The sequence below is a fragment of the Triticum dicoccoides genome, chromosome 2B (assembly GCF_002162155.2).
Source record: "Triticum dicoccoides isolate Atlit2015 ecotype Zavitan chromosome 2B, WEW_v2.0, whole genome shotgun sequence".
In the NCBI taxonomy this organism is placed as follows: Eukaryota; Viridiplantae; Streptophyta; class Magnoliopsida; order Poales; family Poaceae; genus Triticum; species Triticum dicoccoides.
In genome coordinates, this window is record NC_041383.1 from 209,835,830 (window position 1) to 209,848,761 (window position 12,932).

At 44.8% G+C, this 12,932-nt stretch overlaps 1 protein-coding gene across 1 annotated transcript; it reads left to right on the plus strand.

The window, feature by feature from the left end:
• Nucleotides 1-9,695: 9,695 nt before the first annotated feature.
• LOC119363126 lies at nucleotides 9,696-11,603 on the plus strand. Its single transcript, XM_037628434.1, has 4 exons — nucleotides 9,696-10,132; nucleotides 10,234-10,458; nucleotides 10,979-11,004; nucleotides 11,100-11,603. The coding sequence occupies exons 1-4, from the start codon at nucleotides 9,791-9,793 to the stop codon at nucleotides 11,347-11,349; spliced, it is 843 nt and encodes a 280-aa protein (XP_037484331.1). The 5' UTR covers nucleotides 9,696-9,790; the 3' UTR covers nucleotides 11,350-11,603.
• Nucleotides 11,604-12,932: the final 1,329 nt, after the last annotated feature.

A 12,932-nucleotide genomic window follows, 5' to 3' on the forward strand; every position in this document is an offset into this window, starting at 1 on the left:
TCCGTTTACTCCGCAGCCTCTTATTTTTAGTTAACTAACACTTAGCAACCGAACAGGTATCTAATACCCTGGTGCTACTAGGAGTACTAGTAAAGTACACATTAACATAATGTATATCCAATATACTTTTATCGACCTTGCCAGCCTTCTCATCTACCAAGTATCTAGGGTAATTCTGCTCCAGTGGCTGTTCCCCTTATTACAGAAGCACTTAGTCTCGGGTTTGGGTTCAACCTTGGGTTTCTTCACTAGAGCAGCAGCTGATTTGCCGTTTCATGAAGTATCCCTTCTTGCCCTTGCCATTCTTGAAACTAGTGGTTTCACCAACCATCAACAATTGATGCTCCTTCTTGATTTCTACTTTCGCGGTGTCAAACATCGTGAATATCTCAAGGATCATCATATCTATCCCTGATATGTTATAGTTCATCACGAAGCTCTAGTATCTTGGTGGCAGTGACTTTGGAGAAACATCACTATCTCATCTGGAAGATCAACTCCCACTTGATTCAAGTGATTGTTGTACTCAGACAATCTGAGCACAATCTCAACGATTGAGCTTTTCTCCCTTAGTTTGCAGGCTAAGAAAATCGCCGGAGGTCTTATACCTCTTGACGTGGGCGCGAGCCTGAAATCCCAATTTCAGCCCTCGAAACATCTCATATGTTCCGCGACGTTTTGAAATCATCTTTGGTGCCTCAACTCTAAACCATTTAACTGAACTATCATGTGGTTATCAAAACGTGTATGTCAGATGTTCGCAACATCCACATACGACGTTCGAGGTTCAGCACACTGAGCGGTGCATTAAGGACATAAGCCTTCTACGAAGCAACGAGGACAATTCTCAGTTTATGGACCTAGTCCGCATAATCGCTACTATCAACTTTCAACTAAGTTTTTTTCTGTAGGAACATATCTAAACAGTAGAACTAAAGCGCGAGCTTACGACATAATTTGCGAAGATATTTTGACTATGTTCAGGATAATTAATTTAATCTTATGAACTTCCACTCAGATAGACATCCCTCTAGTCATCTAAGTGATTACATGATCCGAGTCAACTAGGCTGTGTCCGATCATCATGTGAGACGGACTAGTCAACGTCGGTGAACATCTTCATGTTGATCGTATCTTCTATACGACTCATGCTCGACCTTTCGGTCTTCCGTGTTCCGAGGCCATGTCTGTACATGCTAGGCTCGTCAAGTCAACCTAAGTGTATTGCGTGTGTAAATCTGGCTTACACCCGTTGTATGTGAACGTTAGAATCTATCACACCCGATCATCACGTGGTGCTTCGAAACAACGAACTTTCGCAACAGTGCACAGTTAGGGAGAACACTTTCTTGAAATTTTAATGAGGGATCATCTTATTTACTACCGTCGTTCTAAGCAAATAAGATGCATAAACATGATAAACATCACATGCAATAAAAAAAGTGACATGATATGGCCAATATCATTTTGCTCCTTTTGATCTCCATCTTCGGGGCTCCATGATCATCATCGTCACCGGCATGACACTATGATCTCCATCATCATGATCTCCATCATCGTGTCTCCATGAAGTTCTCTCGCCAACTATTACTTCTACTACTATGGCTAACCGCTTAGCAATAAAGTAAAGTAATTACATGGCTTTGTTCAATGACACGCAGGTCATACAATAAATTAAGACAACTCCTATGGCTCCTGCCGGTTGTCATACTCATCGACATGCCAGTCGTGATTCCTATTAGAAGAACATGATCAATCTCATACATCACATATCATTCATCACATTCTTTTGGCCATATCACATCACATAGCATACCCTGCAAAAACAAGTTAGACGTCCTCTAATTGTTATTTGCATGTTTTATGTGGCTGCTATGGGTTTCTAGCATGAATGTTTCTTACCTACGCAAAACCACAACATGATATGTCAATTGCTATTTACCCTTCATAAGGACCCTTTTCATCGAATCCGATCCGACTAAAGTGGGAGAGACTGGCACCCGCTAGCCACCTTATGCAACAAGTGCATGTCAGTCGGTGGAACCTGTCTCACGTAAGTGTACGTGTAAGGTCGGTCCGGGCCGCTTCATCCCACAATACCGTCGAAACAAGATTGGACTAGTAACGGTAAGCATATTGAACAAAATCAACGCCCACAACAACTTGTCTTCTACTTGTGCATAGAAACTACGCATAGACCTAGCTCATGATGCCACTGTTGGGGAACGTAGCAGAAATCAAAAAATTTCTATGCATCACCAAGATCAATCTATGGAGTAATCTAGCAACAAGGAGAAGAAGAGTGCATCTACATACCCTTGTAGATCGCTAAGCGGAAGCGTTCAAGTGAACGGGGTTGATGGAGTCGTACTCGCCGTGATCCAAATCACCGATGATCCTAGTGCCGAACGGACGGCACCTCCGCGTTCAACACACATGCAGCCCGGTGACGTCTCCCATGCCTTGATCCAGCAAGGAGAGAGGGAGAGGTTGGGGAAGACTCCGTCCAGCAGCAGCACGACGGCGTGGTGGTGGTGGAGGAGCGTGGCAATCCTGCAGGGCTTCGCCAAGCACCGCGGGAGAGGAGGAGGACTTGGGAGAGGGGGAGGGCTGCGCCAGGGGAAGGGTGAAGCTCCCATGCGCCTCCCCACTATATATAGGGGTGGAGGGGGCTGGTTTCTTGCCCTCCAAGTCCATTGGGGCATTGGCAAAGGTGGGAGGAAAGAAATCCCATCATTTCCTTCCCCACCGATTGCTATCTCCCCTTTTTAGGGATCTTGATCTTATCCCTTCGGGATATGATCTTATTCCTTCTAAGGAGGGATCTTGGTGAGCCTTGACCAGGGGTGTGGGGCCTTGCCCCCACTACCCACGTTCATGTGGGTCTCCCCATGCAGGTGGGCCCCACTCCGGAACCTTCTAGAACCTTCCCGGTACAATACCGAAAAATCCTGAACATTTTCTAGTGGCCAAAATAGGACTTCCTATATATAAATCTTTACCTCCGGACCATTCCGGAACTCCTCGTGACGTACGGGATCTCATCCGGGACTCCGAATAACATTCGGTAACCACATGCAAACTTCCTTTATAACCCTAGCGTCATCGAACCTTAAGTGTGTAGACCCTACGGGTTCGGGAGACACGTAGACATGACCGAGACAACTCTCCGGCCAATAACCAACAGCGGGATCTGGATACCCATGTTGGATCCCACATGTTCCACGATGTTCTCATCGGATGAACCATGATGTCGAGGATTCAATCAATCCCGTATTCAATTCCCTTTGTCTAGCGGTATTGTACTTGCCCGAGATTCGATCGTCGGTATCCCGATACCTTGTTAAATCTTGTTACCGGCAAGTCTCTTTACTCGTTCCGTAACACATCATCCTGTGATCAACCCCTTGGTCACATTGTGCACATTATGATGATGTCCTACCGAGTGGGCCCAGAGATACCTCTCCATCACACGGAGTGACAAATCCCAGTCTCGATTCGTGCCAACCCAACAGACACTTTCGGAGATACCCGTGGTGCACCTTTATAGCCACCCAGTTACGTTGCGACGTTTGGTACACCCAAAGCATTCCTACGGTATCCGGGAGTTGCACAATATCATGGTCTAAGGAAATAATACTTGACATTAGAAAAGCTTTAGCATACGAACTACACGATCTTTGTGCTAGGCTTAGGATTGGGTCTTGTCCATCACATCATTATCCTAATGATGTGATCCCGTTATCAACGACATCCAATGTCCATGGTCAGGAAACCGTAACCATCTATTGATCAACGAGCTAGTCAACTAGAGGCTTACTAGGGACATGGTGTTGTCTATCTACCCACACATGTATCTGAGTTTCCTATCAATACAATTATAGCATGAATAATAAACGATTATCATGAACAAGGAAATATAATAGTAATAAATAATTGATTATTGCCTCTAGGGCATATTTCCAACAGGATGCACACCCACTAGTTTTATTTTGTTGAGCTTTCATACATTTATAGCTCTAGTGCATCCGTTCCATGGCAATCCCTACTCCTCATGTTGACATCAATTGATGGGCGTCTCGATTTCCCATTGATTATCCTCGTCAATGTGAGACTTTCTCCTTTTTTGCCTTCTCCACACAATCCCCATCATCATATTCTATTCCACCCATAGTGCAATATCCATGGCTCACGCTCATGTATTGTGTGAAAGTTGAAAAAGTTTGAGATTATTTAAGTACGAAACAATTGCTTGGCTTGTCATCAGGGGTGTAGAATTTGGGAGCATTTTTGTGTGATGAAAATGAAGCATAGCCTAAGTATATGATTTTTTTGTAGCGATGAGCTTTCTTTAGCCATGTTATTTTGAGAAGACATGATTGCTTTGATTAGTATGCTTGAAGTATTACTATTTATTATGTCAATATGAACATTTATTTTGAACCATTTGGATCTGAACATTCATGCCACCATAAAGAAAATTACATTGAGAATTATGCTAGGTAGCATTCCACATCAAAAATTCTGTTTTTATCATTTACCTACTCGAGGACGAGCAGGAATTAAGCTTGGGGATGCTTGATACGTCTCCAACGTATCTATAACTTTTGATTGTTCCATGCTATTATATTACTTGTTTTAGATGTTTATGGGCTTTATTTTACACATTTATATCATTTTTGGGACTAACATACAAACCGGAGGCCCAGCCCGTATTGCTGTTTTTTTGCCTATTTCAGTATTTCGAAGAAAAGGAATATCAAACGGAGTCCAAACGGAATGAAACCTTCGGGAGCGTGATTTTTGGAACGAACGTGATCCAGAGGACTTGGAGTGCAAGTCAAGAAGCAGCCGAGGCGGCCACGAGGGTGGAGGGCGCGCCCCCTATCTCGTGGGCCCCTCAGGCGGACATCGACCTACTTATTCCTCCTATATATACCCACATACCCCGAGAACATCCGGGGAGCCAACGAAAAACTATTTCCACCACCGTAACCTTCTGTATCCGCGAGATCCCATCTTCGAGCCTTCGCCGACGCTCCGCCCGAAGGGGAATGGACCACGGAGGGCTTCTACATCAACACCATAGCCCCTCCGATGAGTTGTGAGTAGTTTACCACAGACCTTCAGGTCCATAGTTATTAGCTAGATGGCTTCTTCTCTCTTTTTGGATCTCAATACCATGTTCTCCTAGATCTTCTTGGAGATCTATTCGATGTAACTCTTTTTGCGGTGTGTTTGTCGAGATCCGATGAATTGTGGGTTTATGATCAAGTTTATCTATGAGAAATATTTGAATCTCCTCTGAATTCTTTTATGTATGATTGAGTTGTCTTTGCAAGTCTCTTCGAATTATCAGTTTGGTTTGGCCTACTAGATTGATCTTTCTTGCAATGGGAGAAGTGCTTAGCTTTGGGTTCAATCTTGCGGTGTCCTTACCCAGTGACAATAGGGGTAGCAAGGCACGTATTGTATTGTTGCCATCGAGGATAAAAAGATGGGGTTTATATCATATTGCATGAGTTTATCCCTGTACATCATGTCATCTTTCTTAATGTGTTACTCTATTCTTATGAACTTAATACTCTAGATGCATGCTGGATAGCGGTCGATGTGTGGAGTAATAGTAGTAGATGCAGGCAGGAGTCAGTCTACTTGTCGCGGACGTGATGCCTATATACATGATCATACCTAGGTAATCTCATAATTATTCCCTTTTCTATCAATTGCTCGACAGTAAATTGTTCACCCATCGTAATACTTATGCTATCTTGAGAGAAGCCACTAGTGAAACCTATGGCCCCCGGGTCTATCTCTTATCATATAAGCTTTCAATCCACTTTTATTTGCATCTTTACTTTTCCAATCTATATTATAAAATACCAAAAATATATTTATCTTATCATAGTATCTCTATCAGATCTCACTTTTGCAAGTGGCCATGAAGGGATTGACAACCCCTTTATTGCGTTGGTTGTGAGTTCTTTGTTTGTTTGTGTAGGTGCGTGGGACTTTTGAGGAGCCTCCTACTGGATTGATACCTTAGTTCTCAAAAACTGAGGGAAATACTTACGCTACTATTGCTGCATCACCCTTTCTTCTTCAAGGAAAACCAATGCAAGCTCAAGACGTAGCACATCCCAAGATACCGCATTTCATGAGATTAAGAATTTGCTTACACATGCTCCATTGCTTGCATTACCCAATTTTGATAAAACTTTTGAAGTACATGTGATGCTAGTGGTAATGGTATAGGTGGAGTTTTGATGCAAGAGAAATGACCCATTGCATACTTTAGCGGGAAACAAAATCCGGCGCTCAACTTAACTAGCCCATCTATGACAAAAAATTGTATGCTTTAGTCCGAGTATTGCATGTTTGGGAGCATTATCTTCGCCCACATGAATTTTTCATACATACCGACCATGAGACACTTAAATACCTTAAAGGTTAAACAAAGTTGAACAAACGGCATGCTAAATGGAGTGAATTTATTGAATCTTTCCTTATGTGATCAAGTACATTAAGGGTAAAGAGAATGTTGTGGCGAATGCTCTTTCCTGCAAGTGCATGTTAGTTACTCAACTTGAACTGAATGTTGTCGGCTTTGAGCATGTTAAAGATCTAAATACACATGATCCTTCATTTGCTATTCCTTATGCCAAATGTCTTGCTAACACTTGTTGGGAGAAATATTACCTCAAGAATGGCTATCTTATGCGCGCTAACAAACTTTGTATACCCGACTCTTCTCTTTGTTTGTTACTTTTGCAAGAGGCTTGCGTCAGAGGACTCATGGGACGTTTCAGGCGCGACAAGACCTTTGCCACACTCTCATCCAAGTAATTTTGGCCAAAGATGTTTCGCGACGTCGCACGCTTCACCAACCGGTGCTCTACATGCCGCAAAGCTAAGTCACAATCTAAATTTCATGGTTTACATATGCCACTTCCCATTCCATATCAACCATGGGAAGATATTATCATGGATTTTGTGCTTGGATTACCTAGGACTCAAAATGGAAAGGATTCGGTATTTGTTGTTGTGGACGATTATCAAAAATGGCACATTTCATCCCATGCAATAAGATAGATGATGCTTCACATGTTGTATATCTTTTTTGTAGGGAAATCTTGAGGTTACATGGAGTTCCAAGGACCATCATGTTGGACCATGACGTCAAGTTCCTAAGCTAGTTTTGGAAGACCCTATGCGCCAAGCTCGGCATCAAGCTACTATTATCGATGGCCTATCACCCTCAAACCGATGGCCAAACGGAAGCCACCAACCGGACGCTATCTACTCCCCTACGCGTGTTGATCAAGAAGAACATCAAGGAGTGGGAGGAGTGCTTACCCATTGCCGAGTACGCCTACAACCGCTCAAGACGCTCTACTACTAGCAAGCCCCCCTTCGAGGTTGTCTACAGCTTCAACCCGTTAACACCCTTGGACATCCTTCCTCTACCACTTCAAGAACGAGCAAACATGGACGCAAGTGCAAGAGAAAGTTATCTCAAGAAGGTGCATGAAGATACAAGGTCCACAATCGAGCGCCAAGTACACCGCCTCGCCACCAAGCTCAACATCAACAAGACTGCAATGGTGTTCCAACCGGGCGATCTAGTATGGCTACATCTCCGCAAGGACCACTTCCCCAACAAGCGCAAGTCCTAGCAACTACCATGAGTCGATGGACCCTTCAAGGTGCTAGCATGATACAATGACAACGCCTACAAGATCGACATCCCACGCGACAAGTACAATGTAAGCGACACCTTCAACGTCAAGGACTTGACCCCATACCATGGTGATGAAGATCACGATCCGAGGATTCCCAAGGGGAGGGGGAGATGATGCGGAGCATCCTTCCATCATCCCCATGGACCCTACACCAACACATCAAGCACCACGTGGACCTATGACAAGAGCTCGAGCACGTGCCACTGAAACTGAGGTGAACTCACTCTTACTTGAGATAGATATGGACATGAATGGAACATGGTTGCTACCTCACCAAAAAATGCTGTGTGTCATTAGATACGAAGACCAACGCCACCAAGCAGCTAAGGGACACCCCAAAGGAGGAGGAGAAGCACCCCAAGTCCACGAGGAAGAAGGATCAAAAGAAGATGAAGACCGCACCTCCTAGGCGACCCCATGCCCACGGGGCCCCGAGACCCCATGCGCACGGCCCCCCAGGAGGCTTCTGTAAATAAGACGCACCACCCCGTGCGCACGGACTTCAGACGCTGTGCGCACGAGCCCTCACCACTATATAGCACCCCGTGGGCATGAGCGTGTACCGTGCACACGGGGCTCCCGTGCGCACGGGCCCAACTTACCCCGTGCGCACGGGCCTTCCAGGCTTCGGTCGTGGATGCCCTTCCTTTCCTTCCAATTCGTCCCCTTCCTCCCTCTAGCTATATATTTCGGGTCTAAGACAGTTGTTAGGGTTAGCAAAGCTCCTTCTACCACTCCTCTTGGATATCAAGGCCTCTTAGGAGAGGATCCCCAAGTGGATTTCAAGACCTCCTTTTGGAGAAGACTATCATCAAGACCTCACCTCCTTAGGAGTGGGAAGAACCTTGCCTTTGTTCTTGTTTCCTTGGATTGATCTTGTATTCTTGTGGATCGCAACTTTGCTATTCTAGTGGATGTGTGATTGGGTCTTTGTTTGAGTGAATTTCCTCTTTGTGTTTTGTGTTCATCTTCTTTTCCCCTTTAAGTGTGAAAAGATCTTCACTTAGGGTTCCACCCTACAACACGATGGCCCTAGTGGTATTTTGGGGAGCATTGTGCCTCCACACCGCTCTAATGGAGATTAGCATCCACAAGGGTGGGAGCTTCGGGATACATCGTCGTCTCTGCATGCCTCGGTTATCTCTTACCCGAGCCCATTATATGTGCACTTACTTTGTGATAGCTTTAGTGCTTCATGTTATATATCTTGCTATCACAGAATTGTTTATCTTACTTAGCATAAGTTGTTGGTGCACATAGTTGAGCCTAGTATATTTAGGTTTTGTGCTTGACAAATTAAATGCTAGTTTTATTTCGCATTTGTTCAAGCCTAAACCATAATTATTTTAAAGCGCCTATTCACCCCCCTCCTCTAGGCAACATCCACGTTCGTTCACTGGCATATGCACATCTCCACCCAGCCAAATGTCGATCACGTATGTGTGGACTCTTTAAAGGAGTTGCGGTTGTGACGCTTGGAAGAATCTTTCAAGAGATTCGTGAGGAGGAGACATGCTTCACCAACTCTCATTTGCGGGACATGCTGCAGTGGTAAGCATCTGGTAGTCACGTTTGCGGAACGAGAGTTTGCGGTATATATCTTTAAATATATCTATTAGACCACCTCTCATGTCAAAGTACTGAGTAATAATAAAGATGTTTAAATATATCTTTAGATTTCAAAAAGAAAAAAAGCAGAAACATGAGAAATATCATCTCATGTACATTTGGTTATATGAAAATCTAATAAAGGTATTTAAATATATTTTCAGATTTCCAAAAATAGCCAAAAACATGAGGAAATAGGCAAAAACATGAGAAATATGTATTTGGTTCTATGATAAATGTACAAAAATTACCCAAGCTATATCTTGGTATTTCAAAAATCATCTCATGCATATTTGATTCTGATTCTATGAAAAGAAGAGGTGAGGCGATTCCTATGGTGGAAGACCGAGGAGCCTCGTCTCCGGGTCCCATTATCCTCTCTCCTGCCGCGAAGAGCTCCCGCTGAAGGAAGACCTCCCGACCTCACTCCCACTCCCGCCATGCCGCTAATCCAATGCTCCCCGCGCGTCCTCCTCCGCCGCCAACGCTTCACGCCGCACCACCCATTCCCCGCTTCCACCTTCGCCCTCCCCGTCCGCCGCTCCACCGCCCTCCGGGCCGAGCCGGAGCCCCAGCCGCAGCCGTCCACTTCCGCTGCTGAGCCGCCGGACACCTACGACGACAGCGGGGACGGCCCCGTGGAAATCCGCGCCCCGACGTTGTTCTCCGTCGACGACAACCCCACCCCGCTGCAGGTCGCCACGAGCGTCATGCTCACCGGTGCCATCTCCGTCTTCCTCTTCCGCTCCCTCCGCCGCCGCGCTCGCCGCGCCAAGGAGCTCGTAATCCTCATTCATTCTACCTCCCACCACCGCTCTCCAGTACAATCGCACCCTACATTCCTACGCCGTTACGCTGATACTGGTGTGGTTGATTGGTGCAGAGGGTGCGGTCCGGCGGGATGGAGAAGCCCAGGAACCTGAGCGAGGAGGCCCTGGAGGCGCTGAGGATGGTGAGCACCTCGCCGGTGGAGACTAATAAGCCGCCGTCGCCCGTGCAGGCGCTGCTCGGGGGAATTGCGGCTGGGGTCATCGCGCTATTCCTGTACAAGTTCGCCTCCACCGTCGAGGCCTCGCTCAACCGGCAGACCATCTCCGACAATTTCTCGGTCAGCTCTCCACAATTGTGCTTGTTTCTTCCTGTATTTTGTACTTCTTTGTTCAAGTTATAGTGCTCCCTGCCGAAATTTACACGAAAGGCAGTTGTTTTACAATAGCAGCAAACTGAATGCCACGTATCAGTATGAATGAATTCTCAAGGGGCCTGCACCCCTTAATAAAGATTATTTCTGAACATGTAAAGAAAAATTCAAATACAGTACAATTGATTGTATGAATCATGCTTTTAACCCCAAAATACATAGGCATCAACCCACGCACAACACCTACACTGAATGATGTGGTGATCAAAACACATGAAAAGCAAAAATCAAGACACATTTGCCACAAGATTGTGAGGATTACCAGGATAACATCCTGCGGGTTTTTTATTCCTGGTTAGTAGTGCTGGAAAATGAATTACAGGAAAAGGCTAAATTTTCACAAAGTTAAATGTAGGATTTACCATATGAATTATAACTAGCTCGCAAGTTGTCTGATCTGATCGAATCTGTTTTTGTTTTTCTTCAGGTTCGCCAGATAACAGTGACAATAAGGTACACACAACTTCATCCATTTTCTGCTTATTCTCTGTATTGCATTGTTATCCTTCAGTGAGTATAATTGAAAGAAAATTGCCTTTCCTCTGCAGAACAATTATAAATGGGCTGTGCTACTTAGCAACATTTGTGTTTGGAATCAACGGGGTCGGATTGATACTCTATTCCCTCCAGCTTACTTTTAACTCTCTCATGGACGATGACTCGAGCAGCTCATCCGTAGAGAAAATCAGCGAGCAGTCCAGCACAATGGCTTCATCTAGTAGCTCCACAAGTGACAGCGTATCGGACAGTAGTGACTTGCAGCAGATCTCAGACAAGAGTAAAAACTCATCGGAGTAGCTGAGGCCATGCAATGCAGTTGCCAAAATTCAAGAGTACATACATAATAGGACAATCTTTGTGAGGAGCCATTATTCTCATCTTAGGCTGTACTGTCGTTTTTGAGTGCAAAATTTCAATTAGGCTAGTAGTAAAATGTGGTGAAACTTTTCAGATTGAACTGCAAAAATACATTTGGTAGTACAATGAATTGCCATCGGCCCAAAAGTCTCTGCAGAAACTATTGTTCTACAGTTTGAATAGCGTTAATCGCATTTCCTCACTGCTAGTGTCATCTTAGATAATGTTGCTGCCCTGTAATAGGTACAAATGCTGCTTGGTTTGATGCCAATATTTGGCAAGACATTGACAAACCAAAAGTTGGCAACTCTCTTAGAGATTGGCAACAAAAATTGGTAGCCAACCAATTGGTTGCCAATTTTAGACTTGCCAATACATTGGCATTAATCCGGATAACCTCAGCAATGTCAAAGGGCAAGTGCTTTTTGGTCGCATGTGCACAAACAGTTTCTTCAGAGCTATCCCAAAGAAACTGCAGTGGAAATAAGCTCCGGAGAATCTCTAGTGTTTATCCTATCCCAGGTCACTCTGCGACCAACTGATTCGCCGTTCTGGAAGGGGCTCATGAGAATCAAAACTACCTTCTTTAACAGAACGAGGTGTATTGTCGGTAATGGCAGCAACACTAGATTCTGGGAGGATACGTGGCTTGGTGACACGCCTTTGGCGACCCAGTATCCGTCTCTTTATCGTATTGTTCAGCGTCGTGAGGCTCTTGTTGCCACGGTTATGCAGTCCATTCCACTCAACATTCAGTTTAGGAGGGTGCTCGTGGGTGATCGATGGGAAGCATGGCTTCACCTAGTCCGTAGACTGATGGAGGTTCAGTTAACCCCTCAGCCCGATAAGTTGTGTTGGAAGCTTACTAGATCTGGGGAGTTCACGGTTAAATCGATGTATATTGATATCATTAACACTAGTGTGATTCCTAGTTCCAAAGCTGTTTGGAAAGTTAAAGTCCCTTTGAAGATTAAAGTGTTTATGTGGTTTGTGCATAAACAAGTAATCTTAACAAAGGACAATCTAGTTAAGCGCAACTGGACAGGTTCTACTAGGTGTAGTTTCTGTGATCGGGACGAGACTATCAAGCATCTCTTTTTTGACTGTCCGTTGGCACGAGGGTTGTGGTGCTCTGTGCAAATTGCCTTTAACATTACTCCTCCCACTTCGGTCAACACGTTATTCGGGGTGTGGCTTGCTGGGATAGAGTCTGAAACAGCTAGACACATTCGTGTAGGAGTATGTGCGTTGTTATGAGCAATTTGGAATTGCAGAAATGATTTAGCATTTAACAGAACAACAACTATTCATTTTTTTGCAGGTTCTATTCCGGGCTACAGCGTTGATCCGTATGTGGTCCTTACTCACTCCGACGGAGGCCAGGGAGCATTTGGTTACTGGATCTGTCCGGTGGGAGATGGTAGCGCGGGATATCTTCAACCGGTTTGGATGGCGGTCATGTAATAGGATAGGAAATTAGTTTACCTATCTTCTATTTTCCCTGCCGGTTGTGGCTTTTTGGG

Excerpts from the sequence above, each read along its gene's own strand:
- LOC119363126 (XM_037628434.1), top strand. The coding sequence starts at position 9,791 with ATGCCGCTAATCCAATGCTCCCCGCGCGTCCTCCTCCGCCGCCAACGC. Across the intron at positions 10,133-10,233 it reads CTCGCCGCGCCAAGGAGCTC|AGGGTGCGGTCCGGCGGGAT; the intron begins GTAATCCTCATT and ends TGATTGGTGCAG. Across the intron at positions 10,459-10,978 it reads CCATCTCCGACAATTTCTCG|GTTCGCCAGATAACAGTGAC; the intron begins GTCAGCTCTCCA and ends GTTTTTCTTCAG.